The sequence below is a fragment of the Procambarus clarkii genome, chromosome 90 (assembly GCF_040958095.1).
Source record: "Procambarus clarkii isolate CNS0578487 chromosome 90, FALCON_Pclarkii_2.0, whole genome shotgun sequence".
Taxonomy (NCBI): Eukaryota; Metazoa; Arthropoda; class Malacostraca; order Decapoda; family Cambaridae; genus Procambarus; species Procambarus clarkii.
In genome coordinates this window covers 8,319,367-8,346,566 of record NC_091239.1, presented here as the reverse complement: position 1 = coordinate 8,346,566, position 27,200 = coordinate 8,319,367, and the positions used below count along the sequence as shown (strand labels likewise).

The window sequence follows — 27,200 nt, the reverse complement described above, 5'->3', positions numbered from 1 at the left end:
CCTGATTAGTTGTTCCATAACTCAACCCATTTCCAAACGTCATGTTGGCTCCACTGTGGAACTTACATTGTGCATTGTGTTATGCAGACGAGGAGTCACAATAACGTGGCTGAAATATGTTTACCAGACCACACACTAGAAAGTGAAGGGACGACGACGTTTCGACCATTCTCAAGTCGATTCTAATTGTGTCACACAATCGACTTTGAGAATGATCCAGGACGGACCGAAATGTCGTCGTCCCTTCATTTTCGAGTGTGTGGCTTGGTCAACATCATGTTATCTTCTCTACAGGGAAAGAATGAATGGGATGACAGTGCGTCATCGAGCATCACTTTAAGTGATAGTTCTGTGCTGGAGAAGAGAGATGGATGCTGCTAACGTCATCACAATAAACTGCTGAAAATTTCTATGCCAAAAATAGTATTTTGAGTAAATCTTCCTAAACAGGAAAGTATATTGAATATTTTAACAAATGCATGTCACTAGGAGAATGTGAATTTTAGTATTTTTATAAAATATTTTTAATAGAAATTGCCCAAAGACTTATGTAAACTGAGAACTGAATTAATATTAAAATTGAATTGAATAAATAACTTCTAATGTTTCTTGCTAGGAATAATATTTAGGTTTACAATTTGGTTAATGGATTATATTTTCTTTCCAGATAACAAATAATATATTATTTACATGGAATAGAATAAATAGCCTAATTGTCTTTTTGTATATTTTTATAAATATTTTTATTTACAATAATCAAAATATACATTATCTGTTACATAATAATATATTATGTAAACTGTATTATTGCATATTAGATACTATAATCATTTCTTAAAATTACAATAAAACTCAATTGAAACATAACACACTATTGAAATAATAACACACTGGCTTTTTTTTTTTTAAGAAAAGGTCAGTCATGTCTGTCTGTCCGGCACTTGAAAGCAACTATGTGGAAGACTTTTGGATTTGGTACAAAGCAAAAAAATACACGATAAAAAGTTTCTAGGTTACATAGGAATATTATAAAAAAAGAGGCAAACTTATGTAAATGCTGTACAAGATTTGGACAAAATAATAAAAGAGGCAAACTTATGTAAATGATGTACAAGATTTGGACAAAATAATTCTGTAGCGAAATTATTGCATAACTAGACCTCGGTATATTATTTCTTCAATGTTTGTGCTCTTTTGTACTTTCACTCTAGAGGATCAAAACAAAGCAAAAATGTAAATATTCTACAGTACTTGTAAATCACGTCATTTGGAGATTGTCTTGGTAAATATTATAATAGCCAAAGGATTCAAAGACTAGCAAATATTGTACAATGTAGAACAGCGTAAGAATGTTTGTGGAACACAACAGTTGTGGGACATTGCCCAATTAGTTTTCTGTGCAATATGATGGTTTACAACCAAGTTCCAAGTTTCTACCTAATGAACAGGACTGACCACTTAAGGTTTAGTGCCCAACCGTCCCTCATTGTACATGGCTCCAGGAAAAGTAATCATTAAGAGAGCTCAAAGCCAGTATATCACTTAGCAGTGATATAAGTACAGAAACGAAGTAGTAGTGACGGCCACATCCCTTGTGCCAGGCGAGTGCAACGGGCTCACCATAGCCCGTGCTACTTGGAACTTATTGTTTCCAATTAGCTGAATCTAAAAATGAAGGAACGATGCCCTGGGACAATATCGCTTGCGAGGTGTGTGACCAAACATGCTCTCACTGCACGACAGGGATTGTCATGTTCTATACATTTTGGCTTGCTACTAATATAAAAAGATAAACCTTTGGTATGATAGTTCACAAATTGCTGAAAGGAGAACATGGAAGTTGAAACAGCCTTAAAAAAAGGCAACCTGACTAGAAACAATCAAATATGAGGACACTACAGTGGTCATTCCACCTTCAAAAATATCTTATGCGCCCCACATTCACTAACAAATTCGAGCATTGAAATCAAACCTATAGAGAGACTAGGCTTTCTCACTGCAAAAAGTTCAGTGACAAAAATCATATTTAAATTATCAAATTATCAAGGTAGTCTGAGAACTGCAGAACTGTCACGTTTTAATAAGGCACAGTAAGTTCACAGAACTTTGAGAACAGACGATATGTGAAGAAATACCTTTGAAACTCTGTCAAACCACGATGCAGTTCAAACTATAGAAAACTGTCATCAAAACTTCTAGTTCTGATGTCTGGCCACCAGAGCTAAAGGACCTGGCTACAGTTTATAAGCTTCCCATGGTCTGGGACAGTATTGTTACCACAGAAATGATATACTGTATATGCATAGGTGTACTCCATTTCTCAGTGCATGTACACTGAGGGCACTTTAGTCCTGGACATGAGCAAAATGTACCTGTTGGTTGGTCAGTAAGCTATTGGCTGCAATAGCTATCCAGACCTCAGAGGTGCAGAGGTCTTGAGCCCAACACCAAACTAAGCCTATTAGGCTCACATAGGTCTAGGGCCTAAACCAACCACTAATCTATTTACTGGTAGGTAAACAGGTGCATCAAGTGTAAGTAAATGTGCCATAACGTTTCATCCTACCCGTTTGTAATTATTTTTGTACTTGGGTGATGAATTAAACCTCTTGGGCCTCCTATACTCACCAGAGTCAGTATACACAATGATCAGCAGGTACTTGTAGGTGTAAGACTCTTCATTACTATAAACAATGTATTTTAGATCGCCTTCTGTTAAAGTGCCACAATGATCCATATTTATTGCCTCAGCGCCTTGATAATTATTACTCCATATTACCATTTATCATTTTCATTACTCTGTTTTTGACACATTGTTCAAAATAAATATCTAAGCTAAAATTCACATATTTGCCTGATTATCATGTACTCGTGAAGACTCATTTTCTCTTAGCCTCAGTAAAGACTCTGAGTAGAAACTCTCCAGTCATCTCTGGTTCAAAGGTTGACGGTATGATGACATAAAAGCCAGGAGGGAAACGGAATCTTGTGGTAATTTCACGAGTATTGAGGAAGAAGGGAACTTTAGCTATGCTGGGATTATACTTGAAGAACTCTGTGTCCAGCTTCTTCCCAGGCTGAACATCTGGTGGCAGCTGTGTACAAAAGAAAACTGTTAACAGATGTACTTGATAGTTATTATTTGGTGGACTATAGAAATGATTATTTGGTGGACTATAGAAATGATTATTATTTGGTGGACTATAGAAGTGGTTATTTTGTGTTTTATATTAAGTGCAATGTTTTACAATGTTGACCAGACCACACACTAGAAGATGAAGGGACGACGACGTTTCGGTCCGTCCTGGACCATTCTCAAGTCGATTGTGAATGGTCCAGGACGGACCGAAACGTCGTCGTCCCTTCACCTTCTAGTGTGTGGTCTGGTCAACATACTATCACCACGTTATTGTGACTCATCGCCTGCATGTTTTACAATGCTCTTTTCACACTACATTACTCACAGATTTATACTCATTAACTTACGGCATCCATACCTAGTGCTCATCCACCACAAACTACTTTAAATTTATCGTCAATCGGCATAAACCAGCTCTCGGAACCATAATTGAACCAAAATCTGCCCGAAACGCTTTGCGTAATAGTGGCTTTAGGCATTGTATGTACTAGCTCTATCTATAATTCCATCAACTTTGTATCTTGTATGTATGTACCTTACCTGAATAAAAAATTTAATTTAATTTAAAACTGTCTTCACACAACGAAACATACTCCATACATTCTCTCGTGGTCTTCACACTTACAAAACTCTATACCCCAGTACTAACCCTGAATCTGAAATTCCTCCTTGAGGGATGTAGTGGAAAGACCTATCATTGATTCAAGAAAATAATTATAAATTTAATAACAGTCCATAAACTTATTTAATATTTATCTTTGAAATACTTTCACAAGGAAGTGGTTTAATTTTTTATTAGCTTTTTATGAAATATTATTGTTTTCAAACAAATTATGTGTATATTTTGTAATTGTTTATCGTAGTATTTGTTAGTTGAACGCACCTTGTATATCGTAAAGCCAATTGGGACGTAGTCAACCCCATAACGTTTAAGTTGTCTGACATTCTTCTGCATGAGGGAGACGACCATAGTACAGAGGTCGTCGTCGTCGTCCACGTCTGGGTCCTCCAGCTGGACGGTGTACTGCGGGTTGCTGGCAAATGTGTCTGAAAATGGTGAGGACGTAATGTAAATATTACACATCAAGATCTATTACACAGCTTCAAACTATTTAGCATGGGAGTAATGATACAGTATTGTGTTATCGAACATTCTTAGGTGTTCTGCGACAATGTACATTCTTGTTAGAACCCTATAGTGATAAAGTCCTTCACTTCTATTCCCAATATTTAATTTGTATTTCAATCTTCTCCTTTCCTCAAATCTTTGTGCTGTCTTTTTCTAGAATATTTTTCCTGCACCGCTTCATACGATTGTTTAGGCTACTGTTCATGTAGCAATGTCGTTGTTAGTTTGGTTCATTTATTATGCACCCCATACCCATCTTGTGGGCGGTAGTGGAAAGGGTTACAGAGGCACATAATGGGCTCAGGGACTGAATCCCACAATTCATTTAGCTAAGCAAGTTACAATCTTGATGAGCTAGTTAGAAAATTCAATATAAGTCGTCACATCATCAATGGGTTCGAGATCGACCACAAGTACAGTTTCTAAATTAAGCAACTGACATATGTGGAGAGCTAGTGTCACAATTGATATGTTTGTCCTGCACACCGCCCCCCATCCAGTGGGCAGCGGTGGATAGGTTACACCGCCCTCCATCCAGTGGGCAGCGGTGGATAGGTTACACCGCCCCCCATCCAGTGGGCAGCGGTGGATAGGTTACACCGCCCCCCATCCAGTGGGCAGCGGTGGATAGGTTACACCGCCCCCCATCCAGTGGGCAGAACTCAGTGTTTTCCTGAACCTTTAAGCTTTTAACTGTGTTCATCCTTTAGTTGTCAAGATGCAACACTGGCTGTACCTCGTCTTCAACAGATTTAAGACTTGAGTTCTAGTTCCAGCCGCCAGTGACCTCGCGGGTGCAGCTCTTATCAGTAGGCTGTCCGGCGTGTCCCTTCTCCCAGAAGTAAATTCATTACTCTCATTTCTACAGATTGGTTTCCCATTGTTGGGACAGGATATCTGTTAGGATCATCTAGGTCCCCCCCCCCTCCCTTCTACTCAAAGATGCTACCCACAACAGTGAAAGGAAACGTTTTTCTGTCCTGCCGCGGGATTCGAACCAGTTGGACCTGATTGTGCTGATCATTGTGCTAAGAATAGCATTAAATTACGTAATATCAAATATGGCCTATACCCGTGGCGCGCACAACTGAATTTCAGGATTATCGTATTTTCGTATTTTTCATTGCCCACTACATTTCAGGCATATGTCCCTCGACTTTGTCATGAAACTAGTTTTGTTTTGGCATTATGCATTCATTATGCTCTCGTAGTGACATTCTGAATGATATTGTAGCAACTACATCAGAGTCGTTAGCAAGTTCCTATGTCTACACACTACCCTCAACCAGTTAACAAGGTCTGAGCAGAGTCGGTGGGCGGATACATAATGCCGAGAGTACATCAATAATATCATCACTCAATAACATCAACACTACGTCTGACCTACCTTGACCCAGCCGGGACCTGACGGCGTCCCGGGGTCGTATTCCTATACATCAATCACTATACTGTTATATCATATATATAATGTTAAACATATTATGTTTACTGTCCTTCTGTCAGGGTTACTTAAAGGAGTTACGACCACCTCAGTCTGTAGTCAAATCATTTGCAGTATAATAACTAGGTACTCAATATTTTGACTTGTGCAGCCTTCTGGAATTAATTGCTGCTTTCTTTTGATAATTATTTTTAATACAAGTGCTTTTCAGAGTGATTGATCTTTGTTCTATCATATAGAAGTATGCTTTGCATGTCCATTTTCTATTTTATTATTTTCGTAGCTGGGAGTTTATGTACATTTTTTATGTACAAAATGTACAATTTATGTACATTTTTTTGTTAATGTCGATTAATTATAACGTTGAGTCACTCACCAATGAAGTTCCTGCAGCCGCCGGCACTGTGTTGAGAGGCCCAGGCTCCCTCGTACAGTACCATCTGGTACCTCTTCTGCACCTGCTCGGCGGGAGGGCGGTGACCATTACCTTCATCATCGCTGTTATCGTCGTCAAACACTTCAGGAGTTACGTCGCAGATCTCAACACACGTGAAGTTCTTGATAAAGTCCTGTATATTGACAATCACGTTATTGCTATTCAATTATGGCATGTGTTGGACGCCGGTAGGCTCATATATTTTCATAATAAAACCCTGGAAAAGCAGTGGGCGTTTGGTACTCCAATTCCTGCCCACTACCGAGTAACCTTCGACCATCCCCGGTCAACAACAACTTAATCATTCTACAACATCAACTGGTGTTACACATGTAGGTGTATCATTTATAATACATTTGAATATTAAATGATTGTATAGACACAATACAAAATAACACTTGGTGCTCGCAATTCTCCTTCATGGACCCACCTGGTAACTCATCCAAAACTCTCCATCGTCGTCGAAGGTAAGACCAAGACGTTGTTTCTCCTGGTCAGCGATGGTAGCCCACTCTGGTGACTTGTCGCTCCACGAACCTTTCCATTCTGTTTCATTACCCCAAGGGTTGTGCAGACGGACTAACTCAGCCTTGCCCTAAGGTGTACCAAAAATTAAGAATTATCTGAAGGAAGTGTATAGCGTCGTACAAACGACGTTGGTGTAATGACTGTCATACAGATCACTGTTTTCTTAACTTGAAACGGAAAACAGGACTAGCACCAAGGTAAAGGTTTTCATCGCCAGTGCTATTGAATAATAATTATACAGAATATGTAGGTGAATGCAGGTGTATCAAGTGCATAAAATAGTATCCCAAAAGACCCATAAGACTCGCTAAGACATGACGTAATGATACAGCGGATCTGGAATAATTTGATCTATTCCAAAGGAATAATAAAGACTAGTCACCGCAAGACTCGTGAGTGAGAAAAATTATCCAGATTGATTAAAGGAACAATGCATTGGTGTACACAGACACTCGAGAGAGTGCGTCACCCATGTCGTTGGGAGAAGTTTCTCGCGCCAAATCCACGAGACATAAACAATGGACTGAGTCACTAGTGTACAAAGGCCGTTTATTCTCCCACTTGGCTGTGGCAGCTTCAAAAGTCCCTGCATAATACAAAAATTCTAAATACAAAACTAGATATTTCAGAAACAAAATAACATAACTAAAATAATATTCATAGATTTAACTACGCTCTAAACTAGCCACTTCAGTTTGGTGGTGATTATTATGAAATTTATATTTTTTGAAATATACAAAATATGTATTTGTTGTTAAAACACTAAAAAAAATTCACAGTTTGTATGGAATGGATCATGTAACTAATAAAACATTCGTTTGTCTCCACTAGCACATTTTGCACCAAATTAAAGTGTGGTTTATAGGGCGTACATCTTTACCATGTTCACATGAAACCTCAATGTCGAAGCTTCGAATCACAAAACTATTTGTGTACATAATACAAATTAAATTAACTTGTTATTAATTAATATTTTCTAACAAAAAATAATGTGCGTAAACTACGTATATTGAATGTTCTAACTTAAAAATTAGTTTATGCTAAACTTTGTGTGATTTTTTTCTTTATTAAATAATATAGAATATAAAAATCATATTTACATCAATTTACAAGGTAAAATACAACATTTATATATATATATATATATATATATATATATATATATTATATAATTCTGAGTAAACCAATTTTTAATTTCATCATTGAGAATGAGCCGTAAACCCGCAAATGTTATAGTTTGTGATTCGAAGCTTCAGAGAGGTTCGACGCGGACGAGTCGGGAAAATGGCGTAGATCCTCCACACTGACCTCGGGAAAAGCCAGGCTAAGGTTCCAGTTGGTTAAAGAGGCTAGGGAGGACGGGAGGTGGAACCTGTTGAGCATGCTGGTGGCCGCACTCACAGGGGAACCAGCACCCACCAGCGACTTGTTCATAGTGGCCAAGGCGTCCTGGAGGCGAGGTCTGATGAAGGGCGCGGAATGTCTGTTATTCTGCAAGTCAAATATTTGGATAAACAAAGGTGTGTGTGAGAGAGTTTGAGTCCCACGTTCGGATGGTCACAGAATTACCGGAGGAAATGGGAACCATGGTTAAGGGAGACCATTATGAGTTAGTCACACTATTGTTTATGGTAGTAGTTTTGGTATTGTTCCGGGGGGAGGGGGGTAGTTGACAAAAACATTGTATGGTGCCATTCAAAAATCTTGCAACAAATGATAAATTCCGATATACGTTATATATAATATTTTTAATCAGAAAATCAAGTGAGTAAACAATTTTGCATTAATAAATAGCACCTTTGACAAGGGATAAAAAGCTAATGGAAACTGCTCTTGTAAGTAATAAACACAGCAAATCAATTAGTAAAAATGTGAAGCTCTGCATCTCTACAGGTTAACAATTTGCAAGAGGAACGACTTAAAAAAATTATTCAAGAGGCTACCGCGTTGATTTTAAGAAAGTATATTATTATTTTTAATGACATAGATATGGGTTGAGTAATATAGCATTTAGTAAATTAAAGCTACTGTATATATTAATGCTTTACTAACAAAAATCAACTATTAGATGACTAATTAGGCTGTTTTACTAAAGTTATTCAACTTTTATATTAACAGTTTGACAAAATTCATTCGACGTCTCATTTCAATTTCTTGTAAACATCTCGCACAAACAAGTGAATACACTGAGTGTGCTTCAATTCAGATCCTTCATTTTTTTTAATTCGATTTCCTTTCAAAATTTAGCTGGTAAAAACAAAGATGGTTGTGGAGTAGCAGGCTACACAGTTCACATTCTTCACGTCGAGCAGTTGCATGGGACCGTAAACTTTCGCCTGGGAACAAGTCTGAATGAGTCTTACCTTCACTTTAGGTCCGACAGACTGAATATCTACCACAGTGACGCGTGTGATAGAGTAGGCATGTCTCATTATGAGACCGTTGGGCAGGATACTCTCAGTTTGCACTGCAGGGTTGTTGGGCTGAGGAAATGAGGAACAAGCTAGTGTGAGCCTCATTGAATATGACCATAAATCACTCATAATTCACTAATTCACAACGTATATATGTTTGGGTTTTTAGTGCTAGTCGGTGTGTTCGTTACAACCCGTTCTCGCACTTATAGTCAATATTGGCTTATTTAATAAGTGCATATGTGACATACTAATTGATTGTGAATATTTTAGTTTACCTTGAAAAGCTTCATAGAAAACACCGGCCTCACCTAACCTTCTTAGTATGTTAAGATAAGCATCTTATTGCTTCTTACAGGTGTGAGAGAACCTCACACCTGTATTGAAGCAGGTGTAAAATGAGTAACGACTAAGCAGTAATTACTGTTTATGTCTGCAAAATCGAACTGTTAGCTCTTGGACCCCGCCTTTCCTACTGTGTAGTGGTGTCAACAGTGCGCTACTTAATTTTACAACTCTTCAGCACGGGTGGGACACGAACAAGGGGACACAGGTGGAAACTTAGTACCCAGATGAGCCACAGAGACGTTAGAAAGAATTTTTTCAGTGTCAGAGTAGTTAATAAATGGAATGCACTAGGAAGTGATGTGGTGGAGGCTGACTCCATACACAGTTTCAAATGTAGATATGATAGAGCCCAGTTGGCTCAGGAATCTGTACACCAGTTGATTGACAGTTGAGAGGCGGGACCAAAGAGCCAAAGCTCAACACCCGCAAGCACAATTAGGTGAGTACAATTAGGTGAGTAATGGTCATACCTCTATAGCGCAGCCTATGAGAGCGCCTCTACGGTAAGCCTTCCACAAGAGGGAGAACAGCTTGGGTGGGGGGTTATGGAGATCAACCATCTCTACGACTCCTCCTGTCAGGTCGACCATACTCTCATTAATGTTGCCTCCTCGGAGGGCTTCGTATCCTCCATACATCCTGTGTGGGACAATATACATTGCTTCAAAATGTTTCAGATATTAAAATGGACATTATATGGACACTCAACGCTTGACAGGTCAGTATATTATAGAAATGTATTATATATTCATTCGTGATATGAGTATTTATGTATTATATATTCATTCATATATGAGTACTCGCTTTAAGGGGATGGATTGGAGCGGGAATGTTGAGTAATTATTGTGAGTGTAAATTTTTATTTATTACATTTTCATAAGTTTATATTGTATTTGTAAATTAGGTATAACAGTCAAACGTCTGAAAGTAATGCAATTATATCTTTCGGGAATATTCCATAATAGATTATTGTCGCGAGACCACCAGTATTGACAATGTTTAGTTATATACACATACATTATATGTGTATGGGTTGAGCTACAGCTCTTGAATCCCGCTTCTCCCGGTGTGTGGTACTCACTTGGCGTATGCTTTCTCCAGAAGAGCACACCAGAATTCATTTTTGGTTTTCGAGTGCATGAAGACAAGCTGTCCATTGTACGTGGGCAGCATGTCATCCACCACCACCTCCTGCCATTTTCCATACTGCCAGAATCTGCAGACATTATAATAGATACACATTGCTATTTACAATACTTCAAATTATTTGGAAATTTTGCCATTTCCAGTGCATGCTTCAAGCTGTCTAGGAACTTTATTATTTACAGTATATACTTCAAACTGTATTAAGGATTTGAAGTATACACTGTGAATGTTTAATGTTAGATAACATGCATGAGTTGCAAACTTCCCCATCTGTAAATCAGATATATTTACTCACTTTTTTTTTTAATTATTATCCAAGAGGTACTCTGGTGAGGGCGCTAAAGTGAGACACCAGGAAATTGTTAGTTCAGAATCATATACACAAGACCACCCAAAAAAATATCTCACAAAAGATCATTTCATAATCTTAGATAATTCCCATACAGTTGAGCAAACTCATTATCATTCAAGACACTTATGACTTTATGATGCAGCAATATATATAATATATAATATAATACTTTGCACTGTGTTAGGATTATTGACACTTAAAATTAAACACTTGGAATTACCGGCACTCACTTTAAATAAGAGACTCACTTAAAATAACAGGGACTCTCTTAAAATAACAGGGGACTCTCTTAAAATAACAGGGGACTCTCTTAAAATAACAGGGGACTCTCTTAAAATAACAGGGGACTCTCTTAAAATAACAGGGGACTCTTATTCGTTTGCCTTGTTCGGGTTGAATGTAGACACAGTAGTCGCTTCTGTATATATTTATTGAGTGAGGCAAACAGGTGTATAACTGGCCAGCCGAGGTCCACCTACTCTGGGTCTGTGAGGATAACTGAGGCTGCTGGGAGCATGCTTGATGCTCCTCTGTCTGGCATGACGTCAGAGGCCTACTTGCCTGTGATTGGTTACATTTCAACTGACAGAATTTGAGTATAACACTCTTAAAATAACAGGGGACTCTCTTAAAATAACAGAGGACTCTCTTAAAATAACAGGGGACTCTTAAAATAACAGGGACTCACTTAAAATAACAGGGACTCACTTAAAATAACAGGGGACTCTCTTAAAATAACAGGGGACTCTCTTAAAATAACAGGGGACTCTTAAAATAACAGGGACTCACTTAAAATAACAGGGACTCACTTAAAATAACAGGGGACTCTCTTAAAATAACAGGGAACTCTCTTAAAATAACAGGGACTCACTAAAAATAACAGGGACTCACTAAAAATAACAGGGACTCACTTAAAATGGAAGATGCCGGCATAGAGGTCGGTAAAGCCTTGGTCGCAAGGCACCACCACATGAAACAGCTGAGGGTTGAGAGTGAGGTTGGACACGGCTGCCAGCAACCAACAGTCACCTGAGAGAAAGGATTATGCTCAAATCCTACGCAAAATAATTCGACAAAACTGTCAAACCCGTATACGTCGTTAGGTTAGGATGATTAGCAACGTTTAGGTTGTATTAGGCTAGGGTGGTTAGGCTATGTTAGGCTAGGGTGCGTTAGATTAGGTAAGGGTTAAGTAGGATTTAAAAATCCGTTGGCGGACAGTCTTGTGTACGATATTTAGTATTCACGAAAAGATACATTTTTCAATTATATTAGTTATATATTATGCACCCCATACCCACCCCGTGTTAAAAATATACAGTTCTGTTATATGTTGACGTCTGTTGTGTTAAGTATGCATGTGGATAAGTAATAGGAGTCGGACTAAGAATGTTTCTTCCACTAGGAATGAGTTCTGTGATCCCACTGGGCCACAGAGCTCTATACCCTCCGGTTTGATTCCTTTTAATTCACAATAATTGTGCTATTTAATTGTAAAGTTAAGCCGAAATAATAACACATTATCCAAACATTAGTCAGTAAAATGATTTCTGTCGTGGAGTCAGATGAATAATAATTCGTTGGAGGCATTGTTGCCATGAGTGTATAATGTAGTTGATTGTATTTATACAATCAGTTGCCACGTTATTCACTGAATGTTTGGGGTCGAAACCAGGAACTAGAGTTAGATTGCATTCAGTGTTGCCAAACCACAGCATGGAAGCTCTACCCGAAAGTAAAATGAAAATCTTGTCACCTACCCAGTTCACCCTGTTGGATGTCGAACCGTGTAGCACCATCTATGAAGAACCGTGGGTTGTCTACGATGTCCTGGAAGTAGAAACACCAACGTTTTTTCAATGATATTTGGAGAAGAATTAAGGCATTGTCATTCGTTGCCATTATTAAGTCCACTGTTATTAAAGGATTCCCGGCAATTGGAGGCTAATAAGTCTCCAATTCGAGGTCAACTGAGTGGCAATGTTAATATAGTGCGAGAAATAAAAGCATAAACTACATAGGAGAAAGTGGTGATAACCACTGTAATATATGGTTAAGACTCACGCTAAAACCAGGGCGATATTCTTATACTAGTATAATTAACTACTGTAACAGGAGAGCTTCAACATTTTTCATAGGTATTCTTAAGAAGGCAGTGATGTCATCCCTTCCTCTTTATATATCTTAATGAGATATCATCCCTTCATGAGATATCGTCCCCTCCTCGTGAGATATCCCTCACTATCCCTTTTTTCCGGATCAGATGTGATCGCAATCCCTTTCCTTCAGCGTGAGGTACTCTTTGATCAGTTAACAAAAACCTATAATGAGAGCAGTTAAAGGGCCCCTATAGATACGGGCTCACCATAGCCCGTGCTACATGGACACTTCGTTCTAAGTAGCTAAATCTGAAACGACAACAGCCCTATAGAAACGACATATAATGCCTTACGCGGGGTCTCTTCCAGACGTAGGACCTGCGGGTGACACCGTTGAAGCTGATGGAGTAGTCATTGGGCGGGAACTCCGGGTCCTCGTAGATCTTCTTGGCCTTGAAGCACTCGTCCCTCAGGGTACGGAAGCCCTTCTTGGCCAACTTCAAACCACCCTTAACAATCCGGTTCTGCGTGTACTGGGGGAAAACGATTGGTTAATAGTGTAATGGAGGAAATGCATATGTTTATCTCTCAGAATGTTCGGTAATACGTTTATTGTTTGTGATGTGTGTCTATGTATGTATTAACACGATGTACTGAACGGGGTGAGAATAGCTTGAGCTACCTCATCCCTTTGTGTGTATTTTACCTCAATAAACTTATTTCAATTGGTTAAAACAAATTGTCTCGCATTTGCAAATGCTGCATTACATATGGAGCACAATTTCGTATGATAAAAGTACAGAATAGATGATTTTCATAATACACGACAATTAGTAAATTCCAATTACTTAAAGCTCATTGTCCTGTGGATGAGTTAATTAATAATAATCTGGTTTAAGTATAAAATCATCCTTTGTGCCGACGTCACGCTGGGAGGCGGTGTACGCTGTGTTCGGATTATGTCTATGGCGTCAGACGTGAATAATTAGTTACATTGAACATTTTAGCGTTGAGAATAAATGAGATACAGTACAAAGTTCGATTATTAATATAGTGTGACAGTTGTCATTCTTAACGATAGAACCCCTGATGTGTTATTCATATCTAAACTACATAGACATAACTCGACCACACAACCTTGAGCCGTTCGTCTGACGTTGTCATAGGCTAACGACACACGAACCGTAGCCGTTCGTCTGACGTTGTCCTAGGCTAACGACACACGAACCTTAGCCGTTCGTCTGACGTTGTCCTAGGCTAACGACACACGAACCTTAGCCGTTCGTCTGACGTTGTCCTAGGCTAACGATACACGAACACGAACGTTAACCGTTCGTCTGACGTTGTCCTGGGCCAACGACAGACGAACGTTAACCATTCTTTTAGTCATATAGATCATCACCCGTATATTTGGTCCTGTTTGATTTTAAGTTCTGTATTACGTTTGCATTTATCTTTATGTGGATCTGAATTTATTTCTAGGATCTTATATGAAGGGCACAACATGCGTAAGTCTCAAAGCAAAATTATGATCCTTACATAGCCAGCGCTGTCATCTGGAAGTCCACACGTCGTATACTGTGAACATATAAAAGAAACAGGATATACTGGAAGAAAGCAATTCTGCTTTTCCAGTAATGGCTACAATTTAAAAAAAAATTAAGCTGAAAAAGTTATGTAGATTCGAACACAACTATTAACAAAATAACTACAAGGAAACCAGACATAAAGCTTTCTACAGCGTTAGAGAAGAAAAAAGCAACAAATTTAAAACGAAAATAGCCTACTACCAGCAATTAATTTCACAATAACATACATAAACAAGAGGTTTCATTTTAATCAATCAAGATACAATTCAGGAATATAAAAGCAATCACAATACTTCAGGTAATTGGCAAATTGCCTAGTTATTTCAATTATTACTAAGAAAATGTTAAGTTCAGAGCTTTAACCTAGCTTATTAACACATTCCCTCGATGAGCCTTTTTCAGGGCTAATATGGAATGGATAAGCCAGCGGTGAGGGGTGGAACAGGCAGTTGGTTCTCAGGTGGGTCTTATAAGACGCAAAAAGGTTTGGTGTTTGGCTTAAGGCTTATTAACCTCCGGAGGGCTGTTAAGGTCTATCAACTTCCGGAGGGTTATTAATACCACCACAATAGCTCACTGACCAACCGGTAAATATACCTTTCATTCTAAACCCTTTCCAGAACTAAGATAAACTCTTGGGTGCATATAAAGCAAGAAGCGGGACACACATCAGAGTATATATAGCCCTGGAAAAGAGGTTCACCTCAGTGAATATATCTATGGAAGAGAACCAACGTCCTGTCACATTTACAGGCTCACCATAGCCCGTGCTACATGGACATTTCGTTCAGAGTAGCTAAATCTAAAATAACAACAACCACCACCTGTAGCACGGTCATCTCCCACAATATAAACCTTACTGTGCACTTGTTATTCCAGAAGAATTATGCTCTATAGTATTGGTCGTCAAATTAAAAAATAACACATTCCCTTGAAAGCCTAAAAAGAAGCTTGACGGAGATAATTCACTGCATGATAACACACCGAATGAAGCTAACTGAGAGGCAGAGAAGGAACACTTTGGAAAGAAGCACACTAAAGGCAGATCAGACTGAGGAGTACGTGGGGAAAAAAGGCTAAATACTGGGACACAATGTAAGCCGGGCTTATCAAATAAAGGCAGAGTTTGTAATAATTAACTCATGATAGTCGATGTTTATTCAGTTCTTACAAGCTTGTTGTAAGCTGCGTCCTCGGTACTTAGTCGAGACACTCTTATAGTGCCACTATGAGGCACTCTTCCTCTCCCATAATGAGAAAAACACATCACTGAACATTCTGGTTGGTTGGTTTTAACAATGCTTTCATGACGTTTCAGATGACAAAATCATTGCGCATTTCTCGACCATTTTTACGCAAGAACTAACGTGAGGAATAAAAGGAATGTATACCTGTAAGGTCAACAATTATACAGGGAATCCTTGGTATTGGCAAAGTAACCGCTGAAATTCCCATTTTCTGTAAATACAAGAGGTCGAACAGGTCTGAGTTTTCAACATTTGCTAAATTCACGAAAATCCGCTTTTAAATGTCCTCATAAACAATACTTTATACCACATCCATCCGTATACATCATATCCGACATGGACATCAACATGAAAAATAATACTTATTTTTAAACATTGATACCGGTGTGTATGGGAAATTTATCTCTTGGCTGACTTGGCAACCAATAAAAACTGAAAGCTGCGTTCGTTTTGAACTAAACACGGTATTCAGCCGGTGGGTCAACAAGGGCGCCGCATAGTGCTGTCTGCTGAGCTCACATATTCGATTTTCCAAGATTTGAGGAAAATTGGAAGCAGCGTGACAGGGAAGCATAAACAGGGTTGCTCGCCCTCGCCACACTTCCCCAGAAATAGTGAGTGGGAACCCGCCCCCGCGAGCGAACACTACCTAACTACTGAAAAACTCCTCAACTTACGGAAACCATTTTCCTCCTATTCGGAGTATATATTTTCGCCCCTAGACCAAAAGTGTGCATACATATCCTTATTCTTCATAAATTTAATCTTAGTCATTAAAACACATACGCCTGTAGGAATAAATGGAGATTGAGAGTTATAGAAGAAAACGATACGGGTTAAACATATACCAGGTACTGGTAACTCCCCGTCGCCCTGAACGATACAGTGAGGAACCAGACAGGATGTTACCGGAAGTTACCTGCTAATTTTCCCACGGTGGAAAATGGTGACTGTTATAGGGAAGATTCTGAGGTACAAGGCCTGCCTCCCGCCCTCCTGTAGCTCCATACACGGCTCTTCTCAATACCTCAGCGCTTGCAAGTTGTGTGTGTGCATGTGTGCGGCATTCATTTAAGTTTTGAATAATTGTTTTGTTATATATTATGCATATAAAGTGAGACGCTCACACTATCTTTCTGTGTCGCTGTCTCTCTCTGTCTCTCTCTGTCTCTCTCTGTCTCTCTCTGTCTCTCTCTGTCTCTTTCTGTCTCTTTCTGTCTCTTTCTGTCTCTTTCTGTCTCTATCTGTCTCTATCTGTCTTCTCTGTCTCTCACTCACTCACTCACTCACTCACTCACTCACTCACTCACTCACTCACTCACTCACTCACTCACTCACTCACTCACTCACTCACTCACTCACTCACTCACTCACTCACTCACACACACACACACACACACACACACACACACTTTTGTTCGTGTCCAGGAACGTGAATAAATGGAACGCTCTAAGAGGTGAAGCCAACTCTTAGATTAGTCCTCGTGGCAAAGTGGTAACGCACTCGCCTGGCGTTTCGCGAGCGCTTTGGCCTGGGTTCGTATGGGGAGGATTTACTTGGCGCCAATCCTTAACTGTAGCCTCTATTCACCCAGCAGTGAATGGGTACCTGGTTGTTAAACGATTTGGCGGGTCGTATTATGGGGATTAAATTAGGACTAAGGATTTGCCCGCTTGTGGTTGTACAAGAATGTGAGAACTTTTGTATAAATAAATTCAGAACCTATACAGCAGTCGCTTACGGCTAGAGAGGTGGGGCCAAAGAGCCGTTGCTCATCCCAAACACATTAAACTTAATACAACTACATACACGCTCGGCATGACATTTAATTATCTAATTTAAATTTCTTGAAAACATTTTTTAGATATGAGTCCGCCCTTTTATTCATAAAGTTAATTGAATTCTAACTTATATTAAACAATTCCAGACTAATATTAAGTTCCAGGAAGGAGACATGCAGTGGCGTGTGAATATGTTCTTAACAATTTGTTTCTTGTTCTTGATTTAGGCTTTGTACTTATTCTTAAAACTATCTGTTCACAGTTAGACCCTGTTCTTAATTATTTGTAATTGTTCCACCAAGTTTTAACTGTTCTTATAGCTGTACGCTTCTTCAAGCCGAATTAAACTTACGAGTTGTTTGGGAGGAAGGTGGTAGTGATGACCACGCAAGACAAGAGGGGAAGATAGGGGGGTTTGAGGGTGTTAATGTGGCGTGTTGACTGTTTTTAGTGATGTGTGGAGAGCAGCGCTGTTGTTGTTGTTATAGATTCAGCTACTCAGAACAAGTTCCGAGTAGCACGGGCTATGGTGAGCCCGTAGTGGACTTACCTGGCACAGGAGCGAGGAGAGCAGCGCTAGGCTCGGGTTGAGGCTTCTGGCACACCTTTCCTCCTGGTCTGGCAAGGTGCTACTCTGTACCTCCACCAGTCGCCACGCTCAGGCACCGCTGCTACTGTTGTTGCTACTACTGCTACTAAGCTACTGTTTCTACTATTGCTACTACCTCTACTGTCAGGACCATTAAAAGTGTAAGACAAACTGTTCAACTTTCGTCTGAAATGAAGAACACGCGAAATATTTGAGTGTCGGGGAGGATACAGGATGGCAGCTGTTGGACGAGAGATGTGAATAGAACAATGAGACGGCATAACCTTGTGGGATTAGCAGCAGGAACTCAATAAAGGTGGGAATTGTGATGAGAGACTAATAGAAAATGGGGGTAAATTGGTCTATGAGGGGGAACTGGTCTCACGCGGATGCCCCTGATATGGTTTCCAATAGTCAAAGACAAGAAACTTGGTACGATTACTAATGAGTCCCCTTGGGCACCTACTGATCTTCCACAGGATGCATCCCACGGTCGTTGCCTATCTCCCTGGGGCCTATTTACTGCTGGGTGAACTGGAAATCAAGGAAACGGTGTTCAAACACTTCAGTTTTACTCTGGGAATTGATCCCAGGACCTTCCCGTAACCCGCTACGGTGAGAAAGGGACACCAGGTCCATTTGTCATACAGCTATTCACGGTGGCATGCTTGGGACATTACAGTGACGATACATATGGAGAAGGAAAGCTTACCTCGCTGGAGACGCGGCTGTAATATGTAGACTTCTGAAGGGAGGGCGCCTCCACGTCGTCGACCATGTGTTTGCCGGCGCCATGACCCTTGTAGCAGCGGCAATGACGTTCATCATCCTGCTTGGGTTTACAAACGCTAGGTGCCTCCCGCACCTCCGTCAGGGGCATCCTGCCTGGCTTCCTCCTGTCCTGCCCCGCCGCCACACACACACTACCCACACCACTCAATAATACTGCTTTAACTTCTACAGTTTATTAGCTTTCATATCAAGGACATGTGGCCTTCATGCGCGATATTGAGCGTCTATTTACGTAGCCCTGGTGACAGTTCCAAACACTAGATCACAAGCTTAGCAGGCTACACTCTTTGACACTAAAGCTTCCTGTAAATGATATACAATATTTTCATTAATTAAATCGCAAATAACATGGTTAAAGTATTTCACGAAAGGGCAACTGGTAGAATTAGCAGCAAGTAGAGTAGGCTATTAATACTAATGTGTGGTGATATTTAGCATTGTCTTTATTTAGCACTAATAGCCTACTCTACTTAGCAGCAAGTAGAGTAGGCTATTAATACTAATTTGTGGTGATATTTAACACTAATAGCCTACTCTACTTAGCAGCAAGTAGAGTAGGCTATTAATACTAATTTGTGGTGATATTTAGCATTGTTGCTAGCCTCGTTAACAGTGAGGTGACGGATCAGGGAGGCTATTTTACACTTTACAATTTATATTTTGTATGTCCTCAGTGTATGACACCTGTGTAAATATGACACCTGTGTAAATATGACACCAGTGTGGAAGATACCAGTGTGAGTGGCACCAGTGTATGTGTAGTACCAAAATATACCATCGTGATAGACCAATCTAAAAGATTGTTAAGGAGATCGATACTAAGCATAATCATGTTATATTAAAGTTCTCTATAAATTATAATACATTTAAATATCACATTAAATTGCCATAAATAATTCCTTACTAAGTTCCCGCCAAGTATTCCCTTGAAAAGTTCCGCCAAGTCCTTGCAAAGTTCTTGCCGATTAATTCCCAACAAAAGTTCCTGCCCTATAAAGGTCCCCTATAAAGCTAAGAGCTCGATCCTGCAAGCACAACGAGGTGAGTACAAGTAAGTGCGTACGCATTCCTTGACTTCATCTAATGAATAATATAGCCAAGGTTGCCAACCAGGCGTGAGGCCACAGCCGTGTTGATACCTGATCAACACGACTCGTCTGTCAGACTGCCAGCAGCTGCGTCGAACAGTCTGGTTGACCAGACCACCAACCAGAAGGGGGATCCGTCCGGTCCGTGAGGACATTGATCCCCGGAACCAGCGCAAGGTATAAGGCTTAGCAGCAAGTAGACGCCTCAACCAGCTGGTTGTCTTAATTTGCCACAACGTACAAAATACAAAGTGCCAACCTAACCAGAAACGACCGAACCCAAGCCACCCACCTAACCTAACCAACCGAGGAACAGAAAACGTGGATATATATGTGAGCCGCGAGTTTTCATAGTACTTTGTAATTAGTACGATGGGGGACCATAACTTACAGAATGAGACGTTTTAGTTGCGAGGACGGGTTCCTCAAGACCTACTTCAGTATAGCCTCGTCTTTCAAACTCTTAAATAAAGTCCTAAGTCATAAATAAAGCCTAACGTCTTTTCCCGGAATATTGCTGGCCTCAGGCTGCTCAAAGGCAGTCCAAGATGCTAATAAAGTCCCTCTTTACGAGCAAAAGTTTTGGCTAACTCATCAGTTCTCATTTACCACAACATTGGGAGATATTTAGCATGGACAAAAGGTATTTATCTTGGCTACACGTACGCGATCTAGACTTAAAGAGGTTGTTGACCCGCTAAGAATAGGTGTCACTCCCTAGCCACCAAGGACAGGGGGATATGTACACCCAGAGGTGAACCCTATTTCTTTGTGTGTATACACTGAGTTAACCTTAGTCCTGGTCTACGTTCAGCACTGAAGTATACTTGTTGATTGGTCAGAGAGTAGTTGTCACTGGTCTTAATAACCCTCCAGAGGTTGATAGGCTTTAAGCCCACCACCAAACCAATCAAGCTGTATTGAGATGCATGTCTCTGGCACAATGAGACAAATTCGCACTGCATGAGTGACTGTCAAGCGGAAATGAAGATTGATATTCGTCTTTGGGAAGAATAATTACAGAGTTCAATGTCAGAACTAAACAATGTAAGAATAAATACCACTAAACAATGTGAGGATAATAAAAAATAGAGCCATAAAGCGGAGGAAAATACCAAAAACATGTTATAATCCATAAAAAATCTTGAACCAGCATGGTGCGAAAATCTGGGCACTTTGCCAAGAGAAGGGAGACGTGTTTATGAATTGAGTGCGCATGAGTTTACTGGAAATACTAGAGTTGTAACACACATGTAAACAGTGTGTAAAACGGTCATAATAGCCGCCAGGAATAGTGTGTTGATATGCCCAGGGTGGATAAGGGCACCATACCCAGGGTGGATAAGGGCACCATACCCAGGGTGGATAAGGGCACCATACCCAGGGTGGATAAGGGCACAACACCCAGGGTGGATAAGGGCACAACACCCTGGGTGGATAAGGGCACTACACCCTGGGTGGATAAGGACACCATACCCAGGGTGGATAAGGGCACAACACCCTGGGTGGATAAGGGCACCACACCCTGGGTGGATAAGGCCCTTTGTTAACGGCACCCCGGCCCTTATCTACCGCAGCACCGCTCCTGTGCCAGGTAAGTCCACTACGGGCTCACCATAGCCCGTGCTACTTGGAACTTGCTCAGAGTAGCTGAATCTATAACAACAACAACCTTATCTACCACTGTATGCTGCCACACTGGTGTATGACACCGGACCCCGGCTGCGACACGCAAAACATCACAGATAATCAGCTTCAATGTTTATAAATACTCACTAAACAGGACGTTGCCATAAAAGGACATATATCTATACCAGTTCACCTTCCTGGAACGATAGTACTTGTAACAACTATTTGGTCAAACGTACAAAAATGGACGGTTGCAGCCAGCAATGCTCTGTGCTGTTAATTTTGTCAAGCAACAAAAAAGCAAGCTCAAACATTCATAGGCCTAGTAGCCCTCCTGTTATAATAGGCTTAGGATTGCTTAGATTAGGTTTCTTTGTATTAGGCTGCTTTGTTAATTTTTCTGCGTCCAGCAGTACTTTTGTACTTACTACTCGATGGTTACTATGATTACTATCATTTCTGGAGGATTGGTTATAACATATTATTATATACTGTAGCAATGTTATTAAGAAAGCGTTTAGGCGCGTAATTTACGTGTAAAATGCAAAAATATTATTTTCGAATACAAACTAAAATGGTCGCCAGGTTAAGAAACGTTGGCCCGTGTTCGCACGCTACTTTAATATTGAAATGTCTAAATAACTGCGAAGATTATCTCTAGCCACATACGTCACAAGTTTAACGGAATCAGTTAATCCACTAAAAATAAGCCGGATTAGTAAAACCTTAAGGACTGTTATATTAATGTTGCCTCGCATGGGCCAACTGGTGCTCTGAACTCATTATGTCACTTAAACCTTTGCACTCCCGCTCACAGGATGGGTATGGGGTCCACCACGCTCACAGGATGAGTATGGGCCCCACCACCGCCCACAGGATGAGTATGGGGCCCAGCACCGCCCGCAGAATGAGTATGGGGCCCACCAACGCCCACAGGATGGGTATGGGGTGCACAATAAACAAGCCACAACAATCAAATTGTTGGACTGGACTGATACAAGTATTAGCCTGTTAAAGAGCCACTTTAACAGGTTAATATTAGCGGTATATTGCACTTATAGCACTGGAGAAACAAAGACACATAGGGGACATGGTCACGACATACTTAGACGTATCGACAAGATGAGGAAATTCTGATTGTTCAATAAAAATCAAACATACACGAGAGGACAAGTAATCTCTTGACTACTCCTCGGGGTGGACGGTAGAGCGACGGTCTCCCCTGATGCAGGTCGGCGTTAAATTCCCGACCGTCCAAGTGGGTGGGCCACCATTCCTTACCCCCGTCCCATCCCAAATCTTTATCCTGACCCCAATATACTTAATAGGATCTAAGAGGTGAGTAACTGAGTACCCATCTACGTCATCATTACTATAAGGTCATAATGATCATGCCAGTACAGGCTCTAGATCCTACTGAGAAAACAAATCCATTAGAGGGATACAGAGTGAAGCTCTTGCCCAAAACGCTATGCGTACTAGTGGCATTAGGTATTGTATGTACTAGCTCTATCTATAAATCCAACTTTATGTTTGTAAATCAACTATGTATGTACTTTTCCTGAATAAAGAATTTAAATTTGAAGAATGGGGTACGTATTACCACCTCGGCGTCTGCTGGTGGAGGCTGCCAGAACCTTTTGGCTACTGTTAGTTATTGTTTCTTCAGGGACAATCATACCAGAACTCCGTCCTGGTTCTCCGCGCTGCCAGGTATGTTCTTCAGGGTTACCCGTGCACACTATCGTTCGCTGTTCTCCGCACTACATTGCAACACAAGGTTCAGAAGCATCGTAGCTTGAGGTGAACAGATTGGGGTTCAGTTCCTGAGCCTATTATGTACCTCTGTAACCTGTTCCACTACAGCCCCACAGGATAGGTATGGGGTGCATGATAATTGATCCAAGTCGAAATCGATCGTCTATCATAGCAACTGCTATTGTTGATATAGTCTTCAGAGCTCGCCCTGCTTATTGTTTCAGGTCATACCAAACACACTATTAAAAAAACACACGATTTACACACTAAATGTATGGAATTTACTCAATATATTTGAGTTAGCATGGCGTGACAGCGATAGTAGAGAGTAACGGTGCCGTGACAGCTTAAATAACCGTGCCGTGACAGCGAGAGTAGGCTACGGTGAGGAGGACTGCTATGAGCGAGAGCAGGAGCACTGAGGGAGGAAGACTGGTGAAGGAAGCAGGGGCCAGAGGTCTCCAACAGCACTTGGCACTCACTCACCAACCAAAACAACCACAGCTGTACTGGGAACCGACACCAAGAATGTGCTTGCACACCAGATGTGTACTAAGAACAACCCACCAGCCTTCCGAGTACTTTTTGTAGCTATGTGATCGAAAGTACCAATCATTGGAGCCCCAGTCAGTCACTTTTTGTACTATTGTTATAGTCCGAAAAAATAAAGCTAAATTTCAAACTTAAATATTCGTAGGTTTAGTATAATATAGTCGTATATTTTGGTAGCTTTCTTGTAAACATATGTTGTTAAATATGACCGAAAAAGTAAGATTAATAATTCTAACACGAATTTTCTCAATATTTCTTTTTGAGAATAAAAGAAACATAAGAAATATTGAGAAAATTCGTGTTAGAATTATTAATCTTACTTTTTCGGTTATATTTAACATATATAATATAGTCATATGTGTACTATATTAGGCCTCAGATGTATTAGGCCTAGGATGGTTAGCTTAGGTTCTATTAGCATCATCAATATAAAAATTTTTACGGTGTGTCCAAATTCAATAACAGAAAAGTCTACTTTTCTGTTGGTTCATCACGACATATGTGTACCGTACTTCCCCACATGGTTACTGTAAGTACTTTCAGTTTAGGAGAATGGACCAAGAAATACTTGGGAAGGTATCGCAAGAAACTACACATAACGCAAGGTATCGTAAATCAAATACACAATAGATGAAATATAGCTGATAAATGACTGAATAGTCACTGCGGTCGTTTTCTTGCATCTGATGCCTCTCTTCACCAAACAGCAAATGGGTAACCCAGGAGTTAATTAACGGTTGTGGGATGGATCTTGGTGATGGTTAGACCTTGGTTTTAACTAGAGGGACGTCGATAAGCATAAGTTTAGCTGTTCCCGATTATGTATACCTTCTCCTACCTCCCCCACCACTACCCTCCTCCCAGTGAGTGCCATGGGATGCCAGTGTCATGGGATGCCATTGCCATGGGATGCCAGTGCCATGGGATGCCAGTGAGTGCCGAGGATGCTAGCTAGTCCGTGAAGTGTCGCCAGTAAGTGCCCAAGTTACTATGCACTCCTGGGAAATGCTGGCCGAGGTAGTGTCAGGCACTAGTCACCTGTAATGGTACGGCCCCTCCCTTCCCCAACCCTCCACATACACACATACTACACATACAGTATAAACACATATACACATGAAGTGTTGGGACCCCACAGTCTAAATTTAGATCACGCACTTCACAAGAACGGTAAACAGTGTTACCAAAACTCTCACACCATTAAGTATATCCGGGTATACTCTGTTTTTTGCTCTAAACGTTATATATGTGTTATTTAATTATTTCTTTTCCTATATTTTAATACATATATAATTCTTGATAATAATCAGAGAATAATTAAATAGTCACCCTTAAAACAGTGATATTTTATCTCTATTTCTTATAATACATTATCAAAGGCTTTCATTTATTTATAATTATCACTTGGTAAAGGGTACATCAAGGGCTAAATCAGGCTATTTACACTGATTTATTAAAGCAAATTAAAGGGATATAAATGTATAAAATACCGGGATATTCACCAATGTTGGGACTTAGCAGAATCCACTTGCCTCGTAACCGGATATGTTGCACACTAAAAGCGCTTTCCGACGCCTCTTGCCACTTGGGCTCAACCTTCAAAATGATCGGCAGGCCTGAGTAGTGTCTGGCCCCCAGAGCTGAAGCCTTACTGTAGAGCGAAGATCCTCTATCTGCGCGTCAATGTGACTGATTGATAGAGGTTTAGTCACCAGCAAGGTGGCACGGGCATGAATAGCATTTTAGATCTCCGAATTGTGAATGTATTGTCTAGGGTCCGACAGTCTGTGAGAATTTCCTGGGTGGAGTGATTCTATTCGCACTTTCGATTCGATGGTCGTTATAAGTACTTTCATTTTAGAATGATATGGGTTGCAGGCCCACAGTGGTCACGTGTGGGTCTGGGGGTCCTCCTGTGGGCTTCCCCCTGATAAATACAATTGTGATGATCATTTGCAGCTAAAACACTTTTGATGAGCACTTAAAATATTTTCAGGCTAAACTCTTGCAGTCTAAATACTTGGAACTTAAACACTTGCAGCCTAAACACGTGTAACTTAAACACTTGCAGCCTAAACACGTGTAACTTAAACACTTGCAGCCTAAACACGTGTAACTTAAACACGTGTAGCTTAAACACTTGCAGCCTAAACACGTGTAACTTAAACACTTGCAGCCTAAACACGTGTAACTTAAACACGTGCAACTTAAACACTTGCAGCCTAAACACGTGTAACTTAAACACTTGCAGCCTAAACACGTGTAACTTAAACACTTGCAGCCTAAACACTTGTAGCTTAAACACTTGCAGCCTAAACACGTGCAACTTAAACACTTACAGCGTAAATACTTGTAACTTAAACACTTGCAGCCTAAACACGTGTAGCTTAAACACTTGCAGCCTAAACACTTGTAGCCTAAACATTTGCAGTTCCAACGCAACTTGACCAACACGTGATAAATGGGATAGTGTCGGTAGTACAGCTGTGTTCGGTATTGACTCATACTCGGGAATGCCGAATTCGAATCCCGGGTGAGACAGAAATATTCAAATACGTTTCCATTCACCTTATTCCTCTATTCACATTAGTACCCTGGAGTTAGTCAACTGTTGAACGATTGAATCCTGGGAAAATGCTATAGTTCGACTTTCAGGTGGGGATATCTCGATATGTACTTAACGTGTATGTATATATATACAGGCTGCCTGTCTCCGACGAAGTTACAGTTACAGGCAGCCAGTACAATTGTGTTATATATACTACAAAACGTTTAGAGTGAACATGTAAGGAATTTACTCTGTGGGGCCAAGGTCAGCACCAAAGAAAACGGTGTCCTAACTTCTGTTTTCCGGGATACTTAGGAGAAATTTACACTTTCATTAGTAACGTATTTGCAGGGCCCGACATTGGAATATATATATATTACGTATAATACACTGCAGTATATGTCTATCGGCGCTCTTTTGCGAGTGATAACAACGCCGATAGTATGGTGGCGAGTGATGTAACTACCATGCAGGCACTGTTGTAGAGTGCTGTTATGATATGGTTGGCCGAGGCTGTTTTTGGTGATGCTGTGGTGAAGAGTGCTTTAACTACACGTCCTGTTCACTACTGGCTGGCGATACAACTGGGTAAGG

At 40.4% G+C, this 27,200-nt stretch overlaps 2 protein-coding genes across 9 annotated transcripts in view; one reads left to right on the top strand and one right to left on the bottom strand.

The window, feature by feature from the left end:
• The window catches only part of LOC138359246 (ras-related protein Rab-21-like), a 14,845-nt gene extending 12,000 nt beyond the window's left edge, over window positions 1-2,845 (top strand). The window contains exon 6 of the mRNA XM_069318246.1: window positions 295-2,845. Coding sequence (XP_069174347.1) covers window positions 295-381 — 87 coding nt within the window. The 3' untranslated portion in view covers window positions 382-2,845. The remainder of the gene's footprint in view (window positions 1-294) is intronic.
• On the bottom strand, window positions 1,108-27,200 carry LOC123746539 (calpain-B). 8 transcript variants are annotated; one of them, XM_069318241.1, is made up of 15 exons: window positions 27,073-27,200; window positions 25,561-25,985; window positions 18,952-19,334; window positions 14,572-14,610; window positions 13,386-13,565; window positions 12,694-12,763; window positions 11,845-11,962; window positions 10,517-10,651; window positions 9,906-10,074; window positions 9,037-9,156; window positions 7,982-8,164; window positions 6,576-6,740; window positions 6,086-6,278; window positions 4,023-4,186; window positions 1,108-3,095 (listed from the first exon to the last, which is right to left on the bottom strand). In XM_069318241.1, exons 3-15 carry the CDS (start codon window positions 19,117-19,119, stop codon window positions 2,880-2,882), a joined length of 1,920 nt encoding a protein of 639 aa, XP_069174342.1. In that variant the 5' UTR covers window positions 19,120-19,334; window positions 25,561-25,985; window positions 27,073-27,200; the 3' UTR covers window positions 1,108-2,879. The 8 variants fall into 8 exon arrangements, with proteins under 8 accessions (XP_069174342.1, XP_069174341.1, XP_069174343.1 ...); XM_069318240.1 differs by lacking the exon at window positions 25,561-25,985 and having other exon boundaries at window positions 27,073-27,193; XM_069318242.1 differs by lacking the exons at window positions 25,561-25,985; window positions 27,073-27,200 and adding an exon at window positions 26,857-27,049.